The sequence below is a fragment of the Sorex araneus genome, chromosome 5 (assembly GCF_027595985.1).
Source record: "Sorex araneus isolate mSorAra2 chromosome 5, mSorAra2.pri, whole genome shotgun sequence".
NCBI classification, from domain to species: domain Eukaryota; kingdom Metazoa; phylum Chordata; class Mammalia; order Eulipotyphla; family Soricidae; genus Sorex; species Sorex araneus.
The window spans coordinates 46,070,070-46,083,609 of NC_073306.1; the positions used below are offsets into that span (position 1 = coordinate 46,070,070).

Below are 13,540 nucleotides of genomic sequence, written 5' to 3' on the forward strand. Positions count from 1 at the left end.
TCCAGAAACAACTGGGCAACAACTGGGCAACATTTCTCAGAAGCACCTGTCTGCGGCTGCCTCCCTGGGAGCTGGGCTGTGTGGGTCCGTCTCCCAGACTCCCAGGCTCAGCACCAGACTGACCCGTGATGGGGAGAGGGGACAGGAGCAGACAACGCAGCCAAGACTCCAAACTGTTGGCCAGGACGCAGAGCCACTGGGTCCCCATCCGCTCCCCTCGGCACAGACAGCACCCCTACACCCACAGAAGGATGAGCGCTCACAAGCCAAACAGCTTGAAGGAGCAGGTAATCCCTGCAGCCCGGGGCCTGGCCTCGCCCTCTCCCCTCAGGATCTCAGGCCACCCCGCAGGGCCTTGACCTTGGTCTTAGGAAACCGCCCCCCCCCCCAGTCACAGGTCAAAGAGCGGAGTCCTGAGGTCCTCTTCCCCTGCTCCACTGCCCACCTGCAGTGGATGACGATGGGCCCCGCGTCGGGCGGGGTGGAGGCCTTCACGCGCCGGATGAAGGCCAGCAGCCCAGTGGCGTGGTAGGGCACGCCATGCTCCGGCCACGCCGTGAAGTGGAACTGGCGGACCTCGTGCCGGGCGGAGTAGCCTCTCTGGAGAGACAGAGGGAGCCCTGGTGAGAGTGGCCGCCAGCCCACAAGACACGCGCCGTGTGCACGGAGCTGACCCGTAACCCACGGCTGAGGCGGGAATTCATGTCACATTGCCGAAGCGAGCAGAGCAGGGGTCAGATGGCTGGAGGTGGCAGGAGTCAGCCCCAAGGGAGGCCGTCTCCTGCATGTCCTGCCCGCCTGCTGCCCTGCCTGGAGAACTGCCCCGCGCTGAGCATTCTCTGGAGAACTGAACAGAAGCCTGGACAGGACATCAAGTGATGGCAGGACCCCACAGAGCCCCACTTTCTGATCTGTCATGGGGGGGCAAGGGAAGAGCCCCCAATCCTACAGTCTTCGGGGCTGCGGTGGCACAAGATCTGATTGAGCCCGGCACGGGCAGCCGGCGTCATCCTTATCATCGTCATTTCTGTTGGCTCCTGGAGTGGCCGGGGGCCGTCCAGCCTTGCCAGCGCCTTGCTCGGGAGGGCGGCTCTTGGGCTCTTGGGCCAGGGGGACGAGGCCAGCAGAGACTCACCCGCTCCAGCGCAAAGGTGCGCACCACATACTCGGCCAGCGTCTCCGTCTTCAGCAGCGTGATCTTGATGTCCCCGTACATGTCTGAATCCTCGGGCCAGTACCGTGAGCACTTCACCTAGAGTCGCCGGAGTGCAGGCTCAGGAGCTCCTCCTGGCCCCAGGCCCGCCGGGCCCCCTTGCCCAGCCCCGCTTACCCTGCCCACCTCGACCAGCTTGGTGATCATGACGATGCTGGGACAGTGCTCCTGCCATACCATGCGCCAGAAGTCGTAGACCATCTCAGGCTTGGGCCCTGCGGGGCAGGAGAGGCCTCTGCCCAGGGCTGCCAAGTCCAGGCCCAGCTCCACCACCCAACCCCGTAGGGTTGTGGGGCTTCCCTGCACCCCGGCCCCTGCCCACCGGTGCCTGGAAGGTGCTGGGAGGGGCAGTGTCAGGAAGGACGGCCCCTGAGTGGGCCCAGGGGCACAGTGTCCATGGCCCACGCATCCAAGAGAGACGGCAGGAGGCAAGGGAGTAGACATAGCCGGAGGGACCAGGTGGCACCCAGCCCACGGGACAGAGCCACTGCGCCCTTCCCCGTGGGCCACCTCAGGGAGAGACAGAGAGGGGAGGAACCGATGGATGGAGCACACTGGGAGGTGCAAACATGGAGGAGGAGGGCGGGGGCTGGGGTGCTGACGGCAGACAGACAGGCTGACAGACGGGCATACAGGCAGACGGGAGTCAAGCAGATTGGCAGGCATGGGGGAGGGCACGCGGCGGAGGTGCCAGGTACCTTGAGTGGCTATGAAGTGGTTGGACCTGTGGTAGCCCTGGAGGAGAGGAGACAGACGTTAGGGCCTCCCTCCCTTGGGTCTCTCTGCCCCCTCTCTGAAGCTGTACACGATGCCCCCCCAAGACTCCCAACCCGGGGCCCCTAGTACAGGGGCTATGCCCTGGGGCACCATGTTGGCTTGAAGCCCCTCTTTGCCCTGGACCCCAGGGCCAGAGGGAACACCTGTAGGGGCCCGGAACACCCCCAGTCGCTGGGGCTAATGACCTGTGGCATATAGCGCGCCCTTGTGTAGAGACAAAATGCAGGGGAGCCCGCCTGCCCCCCAATGCCCCAGACGCCATCACCATGTCCACACTCCCATCCAGTCCACCCTAGGGCCAGCCAAAATGGACAGTGACTCCCTGTGACCTCAGTCCCCCAGAGCTGGGGGGCCGGAGGAAGGTTTCAGGTAGGAGCGAACGAACACAGGTTAAAGCAGGTTACACGTGGCCCTCAGAGAACATGTTTCTTAAAGCTCTAACCAATCATCACCATCATCAATGTCTTCAGGCTCCGTTTGGATCACATACTGTGCTAAGCACTTTACCTGCATGATCTCCCCGATAAGCTACATCTACGTCCATCTCCAGAGTCTCAGGCTAAGGTAGAACATCAGTCAGGCCCCCACTCCCTGGGGCCAGCTGCCCATGCAACACTGCCCCCAAGGCCTGCCTTCTGCCCGAGCCCACCTGAGCCCAGGGCAGCAGGCTGGGTTCAGTGCAGGGCCCGGCTGCCTGCAACACTGACCGCAGCTCCGTGCAGCCCCTGCTGCCAGCCGCCCCTTCTCTGAGTCTCCAAGCCACAGTGCAATGTGAGAACAAGGCGTCTTTCTGTCTATTAGGCTGCTCGGTTGGTTTGGGGGCCACGCCCAGTTGGGCTCAGGGAATGCTCCTGGTGGGTTCAGTGGGTACGTGAGGTACAGGGGATAGGGCCCAGGTCAAGCACCCTACCTGCTGTACCAGCGCTCCAGCTCAGGACAGTGAGTCCCCGGGGCCTGGCTTGGGCCCGCGCCTCACCCACAGTTGCTCTCACTTACTCCCCCCTCCAAGGTCCAAGAGGTCCTAAAGACCCAAACCCAACAGTGTGGCAGAAGGACCCCTGGGTGCACCGTGGGTCACTGGAATCTCAGAATCAAGCTGACCGGGGTCACCAGGAGGCAGGTCTGTGCCTCTGAGCACCAAGAAGGCATGTTTCAGCCTTCCCCAGGGGATCTTATCAGAAGGCAGACTCCAGAGTCGGGGGTAGCTTATGCTCCCCACGTGTGAAACCCTGTGTCACCCCTAGCACAAAAAGAAAGAAAGGGGGAAAAGGCGGAAGGTCTGAGTTGAGATCCCGAACGGCATGTCCAGCCAGCTCCCTGGTGATACCGATGCCCAGCTTCAAGACACACCTTGCGGCCTCTCGGCCCCTCTGCCCACCCCCGTCCTCCATAGCATGAAGATGAGACTGGGCGCGTGCCAGAGAGGGCTCCACCTGCATCCAGGCCTAACCCTCTATCCTCCCGTGCCCGGCACCGTGCCAGCACCAAGTGCCAGTCAGTGGACAGAGCTCAGAGCTGCTCATGCTTAAGCTGCAGTCTCTGCCCCCTTTGGAACTGCCTATGAGTGTTACCACACAGTTACATGCCACGGCGGACACAGAGACAGGGAGTCTGAACCACATCAGCTCAGCTGTCCACGGCAGGACCCTACATGTCCCCGGACCTGCTCCCAGACAAACCCCTCGTGCCTCCAGAGTCCGATGGGGGAGGAGAGATCACCACTGGCCTGAGTGGCCTGGCAAGACCCCAGGGCTGGAGATTGGGATGTGACTCTGGGGAGATGGCTTGCATGAGCAAGGCCGTGGGTTTGATCCCTGGCACCCCAGTGACTGGTCTGGCAACCACCACAACAAAAACTACCCCCAGGAGCCGGGGCTCAGGCTCCTGCCATTAGAAAAGGTGCAGCTGTGAGCAACTGGCAGAATTGCCCAAGCCCTGTGGGCCCAGAAAGGGTGAGGATGAATTGATGAGTGGAAGGTGCACAGCCTGGATAAGAGCTCAGCCAGGGACACGCCTGCCCACTTGCATTTAAAGGCACTTGAAGCCACATCTTCTAAGAGTATTTATAAGTCTGAAAACCACAAAACAAGTGGGTGGGATTCCGGCATAGGGAGGCAGAGCACAGACCCGTATTCAGCTCCTCGGGACCAGGGTACTGACTGAGGCACCCACTACATTTCTGCACCTGGTACTCTGTTGAAATGTGAGCGCTCTACACACCCCCTGCCAAAAGAGGGGGTGTCCAGGAGCATGACAGGAGAACAGCAGCTCCAGCAGCTGTGATCCCAGGGCCTTTCACTTCCTGTGTCAGGCATTACCACACTGCCTGAAAGTCTCAAAGTCACCGCAGAACTCAGGAAAGAATGATTGTTGGTCATTGGCTTCTAGCTGGTGTGGCTCAGGGGCTACTTCCAGGTAGGCTGTCTGGGAGCTGCTCCAAGTGGTGCCAGGGGGACTGTGTGGTGTTGGAAACTAAACCTGGGTGTCCTGCGTGCAAAGTGTGCACTCTCTCCAGTTCAAGAAAATAAGAAGTCTAAGAAAAAAATTAAAGTTAATAGGAAAGCTATCCACCAGATGGCAAACAATCCCATTAGTCACCAAGTACTATGAAAATAATATACATTAAAAATTAAATCAGGGGCTGGAGAGATAGCACAGCGGGTAGGGCGTTTGCCTTGCACGCGGCCGACCCGGGTTCAAATCCCAGCATCCCATATGGTCCCCTGAGCATGGCCAGGGGTAATTCCTGAGTGCAGAGCCAGGAGTAACCCCTGTGCATTGCCAGGTGTGACCCAAAAAAAAAAAAAAAGAAAAAAAAAAAATTAAATCAGTGGAGGGGCTGGAGCAATAGCACAGCAGGTAGGACATTTGCCTTGCACGTGGCTGACCCGGGTTGATTCTCATCATCCCATATGGTCCCCTGAGCGCCGCCAGGGAGTAACCCCTGTACATCGCCAGGTGTGACCCAAAAAGCAAAAACAAAAAAAAAGTAAATCAGTGGAATGCTAGATAAATAAATTGTTGTTCATTTGAATTCTTGAAAGTCAAGACACAGTTGCTGAGGCGAGAAATAGTGTACCTGGAACCTACAGTGATGTAAACTGACATAAACTTTAAACTAACCTCAAGGTAGTTTAGTTTAAAGTTTACAAGGTAAGCAAAAAGGAAGGTTGAGGCACAGGAGAGGGTGTGGGTCCGGGGCACTCGCCCTGCTGGATGACCGGCACTGCGAGTCCCTCCCCAGCAATGCCTGGTGTGGCCCTCATGGCCGCCAAGCAGCACAGGTGATCCTGGTTGACCCCAGACCGCATCCTCAGACCCTCACGTTGAACTGCCTGGTCCTATGGACCAAAAATTTGGGGAATTCTCCCAACTCCCCTGAGCACTGCTTAGGAACCCCCCAAAAAAATTTGAAAGAAGGGCCAGGAGGCAGTACAGCAGTTAGGGAAGATGCCCAGCACGCACCCGACCCGGGTCTGATTTCCGGCATCACGTGGTCCCCTGAATATCTCCTAGAGGCCCCCAGGCAGCACTGGGGTAACCTGGGTATCCTCAGCCCTGCAGGGCCTGACCCAAGCAGCACCACATTCTCAGGCCCTGGCACTGAATCACCTACCACTGATCAAGAACCACTGGGGCGGGGAGGGGGGAACCCCAGGTTTCCTGAGCACCACTCAGGAGCACCCACCCCAGTCCTATCCCCAACAACAACAACAAAACCACATCATTTTTCAGAACAGAAGTGCCACCCTGCTCCCCACCCCTATATAAAAAGAAAAAAAAAAGAAAGAAAGAAAGGAAAAGGAAAGAAATTTTAAATGAGGGCTACACTGAAGGTACAGTGGTTGGAACCGAGGTTCAAGCAAACTGATCACAAAGGGATTCGAACACAAGGGGACTAGTCTTCAGGGATGTGGCAGAGCCATCTGTGTGCCCTTAAAGATCCTGACCCCCTCAGCACAGACAGGCCCCAAGGCAGCTTCCCCTCCCCCAGCCCCGCCCCCTGAAGGACTGGTTAAAGAGGACGCAGGACCGGGGGACTGGGGGCGAAGGTGGGACAGAAGGCAGGGGCCAGGTCAGAACAGCACCCAGGGAGTACTCCCATTACTGCGGTCCCTCCCTGGCAGGGCGACAGAAGGAAGAGCTTACAACAGGACAGGACCGGTCTTCGGCCCTGGGCGGCCCCTGGCCAGGCAGCTGAGCTGGACAGCTGGTGTTCAGGGTGCCGGGGAAGGAGGACCAAGACAGAGAGAGAGAGAGAGAGAGAGAGAGAGAGAGAGAGAGAGAGAGAGAGAGAGAGAGAGAGAGAAGAGAGAGAGAGAGAGATGGAGGGGGAAGGGGGAGAGAGAGACGGGGAAAGAGAGAGAGAGAGAAGAGAGAGAGAGAGAGAGAGATGGAGGGGGAAGGGGGAGAGAGAGACGGGGAAAGAGAGAGAGAGAGGGAGGGAGGAGAAGAGAGAGATGGAGGGGGAGGGGAGAGAAAGAGGAGGAGAGAGAGATGGAGGGGGAGGGGGAGAGAGAGCGACGGGGAAAGAGAGAGGGGGGGAGGAAAGAGAGAGAGAGCCCAAAACTCGTGAGTCTGAGAGTCTGAGGTACAGCTGGTGAGACAGACAGGAGGAGGAGGGGCAGGAGAGATACTTACTTCACGGTTTATCCGAATCTTAATGATTCCAGTGAGGGAACAGTACAAAGCAAAAGAGACAGAAATTAGGCCAGAGGCAGATGGAGGGGAATGGAGCACAGGAGAGGCCAGGATGGGGGACAGGTGCTGGGGAGGCTGAGCGGAGACCGTGCACCACGTGGGGCCCAAGAGGGACAAGGGGGGTGTCTCTGTGGGGTGGGGGGCCAAGGAGATGCTGACCGGGACCCTGCAGAGACCAGAAAGGCCCCCTTCACCGAAGCTGCCCAGGTCTGAGAGATCAGGCCTGGCCCTGCCCCGGCCGAAGGAGATGATGGGGGTTGAGGGAGAAGGCAGGAATTCTGGGAACCGGCCACAGGTCCGGTTCCGGGAGGAGGCAAAGAAGCGGGAGAGGAAAGGTGATCTCGGAAGCCCGAGGCCCCGACTCCCCACACACGCACCGCCTCCCCCACGCAGGGCCGGGCCCCTGCAGCCGCCTTCCTGGATGCCCCTTCTCTTCCACCCCAGCCACTCCCACCCGCCCCCCTGCCTGCAGCCTGCAAGGCTGGCCCTGGCCCTGGGCATCACCAACCGGCAAGGCACACCAGGAAAAGCACTGTTCTTACCTGGCCGGTGCTCCCCCACCTACTCTGGGGGCTTATGTGTCTCCCCCGCTAGAAAATGGCAGTTCCAGAAAGCAACCACATGCACTGATGTACCCCTGGGCCCGGCTCAGCGCCTGGCACATGGCTGATGATCCAATCCTCCTACTCCGCGCCTGGGCAGATACTCACAGCCCCTTAACACCCCACACTTAGGCCCCCTACTTCCTGCCCTGTCCTCCCTCAGGTCCAGCCAGACCCGCCCACGGCAGAGCATGGCAGAAGCACCTCGCGGTCAGTGGCAGAGGCTGTGGAAGCCCAGAGAGGCTGAGACGGGTAGGCCTTGTTGACCACTCATGAGTCGTGTGACCTCGGATGAGGAGCTTGGCCTCTCTGAACCCATGTCCTCACCTGCAAAGCAGGGTCATGAGTCTAACTGCTGTGTACCGAACCAAAGGGATTATAGGAAGTACTTCGTATAAAGTGTTTAGCACATAGTATATGCTCAGTGAACACGAGAAATTGTTCTTGTTTCTCTTTTGGTAGTTGGGGCCACACCCAGCAGTGCAGTGCAGAGGGTCATGGAATGCCGGGGATCCAACTCAGAGCCTCGCATGTGCTGGGCATGTTTCTGCCACTTGAGCTCCTTCCTGGACTGAGTTACTCTTCGAGCCCAGCCCTAACCATGGGCAAAAGGCCTTTGCCAGCTCCCTGAAGGCGCTGAGGATAGAATCCAAACTCCCCAGCCTGCATCCTCAGGCCTTCACCTGCCTTCAGTCTTGTTTGCCAAGGCCGTGCCTCCAACCTCTGGGCCCTTCGAAAGGGTCCTCACCTCCAGGCCTCTGTCAGCCTCTGGCCTGCGCCCACTCCGCCTCCAGCTCCCGGGCCAACTCCGGCCTGCAGGGAGCAGTCCTCCTCTGCCTTCCCACAGAGCACTCTCTGCAGAAGAACCCAGCTGTCTAAGCCCCCCATCGGTGCCCTGAGCGAGCCGGGGGGCGGGGCATGCAGGGGTGGAGCTGAGGGGCGCAGCACTCACATCTATGTAGTTGGCATTAATGTAGTCGGCATCGGGGGCTCCGAGCATCGGGTGCAGCTTCACGCGGTGCCGATCGTCTGCAAATACAGAGCAGGTGGCCAGGTGGTGGGCAGGGGCAGAGCCACAAGCCGAGACCTGGGTCAGAGGAGGCTTCCGGGGGCGGGGGGGTGGGGGCCAACCAGCACAGCTGGGACCAAGCAGTGGGCTCTGGGTGCCCTGAGAAGCAGGACGACCCAGGGGGAGAATCTGGCCTGAGGGTCCCGGGGGGGCCCGGTCACGTGCAGCTCAGGCGCGCCTCAGCCCTAGGGAAGGAGCCCTCACCCCCAGCCCCAGGCGCTGCCCCATTCCCGGGCCCTTTCCCAGGACTCACAGGCAGGGACAGGCTCCTGCCGGCCACCCTTGAGCTTGTCCTTCTTCTTTGTGGCATCCCAGCCTTCAAAGAAGCTCTGCCGGATGGAATATGTCAGTCCAAGGGGGCAAGCCCGGCCCTCAGACCTGTCTCCTCTCAACAGGGTGCAGGGGGAGGAATAAGGGTGGGTTCAGGGCAAAACCTGGGGCCTGACATAAAGCCCCCAGACATCGCCCTGGGGCCAACTTACAGACCAAACGGTTCTGCGGGAAGGAAAGGAGAGGGAAAAGGGGACAAGAGATGAGAGATTAGAGATGTTTTAGGAGAGTCTGGTTTTGAGGGAGAAAATCCAGTTTTTGCATGCTGATGCCAGTCCTGAGATGTGCTTTAATTAAACCATAGTCAAACATGAGCCATGCCGGGGGGACACACCAGCATCAACATGCCAGAACTATAAAGGTCAAGGCGAGGGTGAAGGAAGATGAGGAAGAGGACAGGGGCAGATGGAAGGGGCAGGAACTCAAATGAGGCTTTGGATGAGGGCCAGGGTGAGGTCAGAGGTCAGAGTCAATACTCCTATGAAGCCCAGAACAGAACCGTGATCAGGGTCCATGGTGGGAGTGCGAGAGGATTCAAGGTCAGAGTTCAAAGGAGAGTTGGGATGAGAGTGAGAAACCAGGACAGGCGGAGGCTAGAATGGTCAAGGTCAAGATGAAAAGGATTAGGTTGAATTGGGGCTGGGGAGACCATGGTCCAAGCCCGGCTGGACTGAACAGGGTCCCCGGTGAAAAGGACCAGGCGAGGCCCTGGCGAGAGGTCCCCGGGACTGGACCAGGCACCTCGTACTCCTGCTTGAAGCCGTAGCCCTCGGCCGTCTTCATCTGGTTGATATGCTGCAGAAGGTCGGCCACACGCACTGCAGGGTGCAGCTGCCCGGTGTGGTATGGGGAGCCCTTCCGGCCGCAGGGACGCCTCGGTGAGCCCCCCAGGAGGCTGCTGGCTTCGGTGACCCCACCGCTGCGCTGGTCACCTGAGGTCAGAGAAATGGAAAGGGATTCCTGCCCAGACAGCCCCAGACAGATCCCGAGTGACAGAGAGGGGCAGCAGGAGGAACAGGTGCAGCTCCCTGGAGCCTGGACACCCAGTGGGGCCACTCTGTGGGGCTGGGACCCAGCCCTGTCCTCCTGCAGTGACAGGCGGGTCACGAGACCATTCCTGCATGATGACAGGTGGGTCACATGACCACGGCACCCTCCTGGCCTGGCCTTGATCACTCCATGTCCCTGCCCTTCAGCAGGCACCCTCACCCCGACTTCAGTGGAACCCATGACAGCCCCCCTTCTCTTCCTCTGCCCTGCCTACTTCAAGGGAACAGTCTAAAACTCCAGAACACCCAGCAATGAGCCCCAGTCAAACAGAGGAAACCCCCAAATTAGCTTCTGCTCCGCCCTCCTCCTGCAGGTCGCCTGCCCTCCAGAGAGCTTCCCCCCGCCAGCACTTCCACTGTGGGCTGTGCAGCCTCTGCAGCCACTCAGACAAGTGTAGAGTGGGGTTACAGGGTCTTGCCCAGACCCACTAACTCCCCGATTTCCCCTGCAACACCCTTGAGGCCTCAGGACTAGGCCCCGAGATCAGGTGCTGGGGGGTGAGACATTGGCTCCTCTTGGCCACCCCTCATGAAGACCATAGGGCTGGGCTTCAGAGGGATGTTGACTCTGACCCCTCTGACCCTCTGACCTCACCCCCTGTGACCCTGGCCCGCATCCAAAGCCCCAGCTGAGCTCCTGCAACTTCCATCCGCCACTGCCCGCATCTTCCTTCATCCTCGCCTTGACCTTCTTCATAGTTCTCACATGTTGATGCTGGTGTGCCCCCTCCATGGCTCATGTCTGACTGTGATTTAACTGAAGCACATCAAGCCCACAAGCCCCCACCCCCAGTGACTGCCCCTTCCTGGCCTGGCCTGGGGAAGGGGCAGGGATCTTTTCAAAACCAGCCCCTCGTAGTTCTCAGCTATTCTCTGCCAGCACGGATGTGGGGAGACTCTCAGGGGCCGAGGGACCCCTGCCCTGTGCCTGCACATCTAGGCTCCTTCTACCGCCAGCACTGGGTAGGTGAACTTCCTCGTCCTCAGGTCTCAGCCCAGTGCCTGTCCTTGAGGGAGCCCGAAATGACTAAATTATAATGACTATACAGGGACCCGGGCAGCCCCGCCTTCCCCAGACTCCGTCTTTGTCTGTTGAAACCAGGGAGCTTGTCATGTCCTGCCTGGGTGCCCCCAACACCAGTGCTGTGACAGTGTCCGCCCGCCTGCCCTCCTTTTGTGCTCCAGAGACCCCGTGCTGCTTCCAGCACTTCCAGCTCAGCAACTGTCATGCTCCACCCGGCACTTCATGGTCCGAGAGCCCAAGCCCTCAGTGTGGCAGAGAAGGAAGCTGAGGTACAGAAAGGGAGACTTGCCTATTGGACTAGATTCCAGAAAATCCTAGGCATGCCACGGGGCGACATGGAATTTCATTAAGAAGATCAGAGGGGCTCTGCTCGAAAGGCAGCCGTGCAATCCTGGTGTGCACGACTGGGAGTCCTTTCTCCTTCCCTGGAAGACTGCTCAAGGTTCCCAGCACCTGGCTGCGCATTTCCAGCCTCCCGGAGCTGAGTGGGCGCAGGAACGTCTCCCCTCTGCCTCTCCCTGAGACAGCTTCCCTCAGCTCCCCGAGGCAGGCTCCAGAGAACTCAGGCCACGTGCCGCCTGGAGACAGGCTCCGATCCAATCCCTGCTCTGTGGGTGACCTCGGGAGTGTCATTTACTCTCTCTAAACTTACCTTCTCCTGCATCCAGTGGAGATTCAAACTGAGAGTCTCCACGATGCTGCAAATGCTGAGTAAGGGCTTGCATCTAAAGCCCTCCGCCCAAAGCCCAGCTCGTGGGCAGCACCCGCAGATGGGGTGCTGGAATGATGACCAGCTTCCAGGACAGGGAGAGATCTCCGTATGCCCCAGAAAGCCAGCGCACTGGGCAGACAAGAGGGGGCCGCCCAAACCCTGACCTGCGTGTGCCGTCAGAGCTCGGTTCGGGCCTTGAGTTCTAAAGAACATCTACAACAAACACACAAGACAAGCGCTAAGACTTACAAGTTTCTGCTAGTCCTACGAACTCGGACGCAGGGGAGTCCCAGGACTCTGGCAGCCCCCGCTCCTCGCCATCCACAAGGCCCCTGCCATCTGCGTGGCCTGATCCTGACTCCCTCAGCTCTGTCTGTTCCCCCAGCTAGCCTGGGTGGGCAAACCCCCATCAACTGCCTCTCTGGGTCTCTCCAAAGACTTTGCGGGAAGGCCTTTAGCCACACCACCACTCCACCCTCCCCCAACACTGAGCCTCCCATCAAACCTCTCCCTTTTCTCTCCTGCCCCCACCTCCATACTTTTACTCATGCTCTTCCCATCCATACCCGCCTTGTCTCTCCTATCTCTGCCTGGAAAATATCCTAATATTCCTCGGGGCCCAGCAGGGCGTTAGGGGGCCTGAGAGAATGCACAACAGGCTGAGTGAGTGCTTCGCGTGCAAGAGGCCCAGGCTGGATCCTTGGATGGATCCATGGTTCTTGGAGCAACCCCAAAGCACAGAGCCAGGAGTGGTCCCTGAGCAGTGGCAGCTGGGGCACAAAAGCTAAAAGAAAGACCTAGCACAAGGCTGGAGGGATAGTACAGGGCCTTTGCCCTGCACATGGTGGACCTGGGTTCGATTCCCCAGAACCTATAGAATCCCCTGAGCCTGCCAGGAATGATCCCTTGATCAGGGAGCCAGAAGAAAAACCCTGAGCACTGCTGGATGTGGCCCCCAAACAAAAACAAAATACCGAGAGGGGTAACATGCGCCCAGCAATGCACAGCTCACTCAGAAAGACCTGCTGCTCCACTGTCTGGTTCTCTGAGCCAGACAAGCAACTTCTTCCACATCCTTGCCTGTAAGATGACAAGTTGATAACAGCAACTCTGCAGGACCAGGGTGGAAGTTTAATGAGGGAGATCACAGAGAATTTAATGAGTAAGTATGTTTTGATGAACTGGAAGTGAAACATGCAAATTCCCAGACAAATATAACTTATTAAAAGTGACTTTTTTAAAAATATATAAAGTTTGGGCTAGAGAGATACAGCCTTGTAAGCTATTGGCCCTAGCTTGATCCCTGGCATCACATATGTTCTCCTGAGCACCCTGAGCATGGCCGGGTCTAGCCACCAAAATAAACAAAAAAGTAAATGAAATAATAAAAGCATAAAAATTTAAGCAATTTCGTATTCCTTTAAATAAATTTAGAGTTTAAAATCTATCATGGATTTCAGCAATACTACTCTAAGCATTCACCCAAAAAATATGAAACACTAATTTGAAAAGATATAGCAGCATTATTCGCAATAGCAAAAACATAGGATCAACCTAAATGTTCATTAATGAATGGATGGATGAATAAATTTTCAGAGTACATAATCAATGGAATACTAGTCTGCCGTTTAAAAAAGATGGAAATGTGCCTTTGAGGACAAAATAAATGAAACTTGAAACTATTATGCTCAGTGAAATATGTAAGTGAAAGTTTTAAGATGGTTTAACTCATATGTAGAATATAAATACCTAAGGCAAACAACTGGCTAAAAAGGAAAAGGAAAAACTAGGGCTGGAGCAATCTATGGGGGCAGGGGTATAGGTTTTGCATATGTGATTCCAGGGTACACCTACAGCACCAATTCCCATCTAAGTACCCACAAAGGGTTGTCCAGGGGGGCCCCAGAACAGTTGGGTCCAAGCATCTCTGCATTTCTGGGACCAAGCACTGAACCATTCAGCATAGTTGGTCGAACATCTCTGGTCATCAGAATCCCCAGAGCACTGTCTGGAAGGCACCATAAAGCCCCAAACTTCTAGATTCAGTATTCTGGAGACCTTGT

At 57.5% G+C, this 13,540-nt stretch overlaps 1 protein-coding gene across 5 annotated transcripts in view; it reads right to left on the reverse strand.

Moving 5' to 3' along the window:
* Positions 1–13,540, reverse strand: part of PTPRU (protein tyrosine phosphatase receptor type U) — a 78,761-nt gene that overhangs the window by 10,285 nt on the left and 54,936 nt on the right. For 2 of the 5 annotated variants that reach the window (XM_055138611.1, XM_055138610.1), the window contains exons 17-24: positions 9,434–9,624; positions 8,616–8,691; positions 8,246–8,322; positions 6,632–6,649; positions 1,912–1,948; positions 1,331–1,428; positions 1,136–1,252; positions 446–600 (exon numbers count right to left, since the gene is read on the reverse strand). In XM_055138611.1, the coding sequence (XP_054994586.1) occupies positions 446–600; positions 1,136–1,252; positions 1,331–1,428; positions 1,912–1,948; positions 6,632–6,649; positions 8,246–8,322; positions 8,616–8,691; positions 9,434–9,624 (769 nt within the window). The remainder of the gene's footprint in view (positions 1–445; positions 601–1,135; positions 1,253–1,330; positions 1,429–1,911; positions 1,949–6,631; positions 6,650–8,245; positions 8,323–8,615; positions 8,692–9,433; positions 9,625–13,540) is intronic. The other 3 variants (XM_055138612.1, XM_055138613.1, XM_004603532.2) reach the window with 3 other exon arrangements.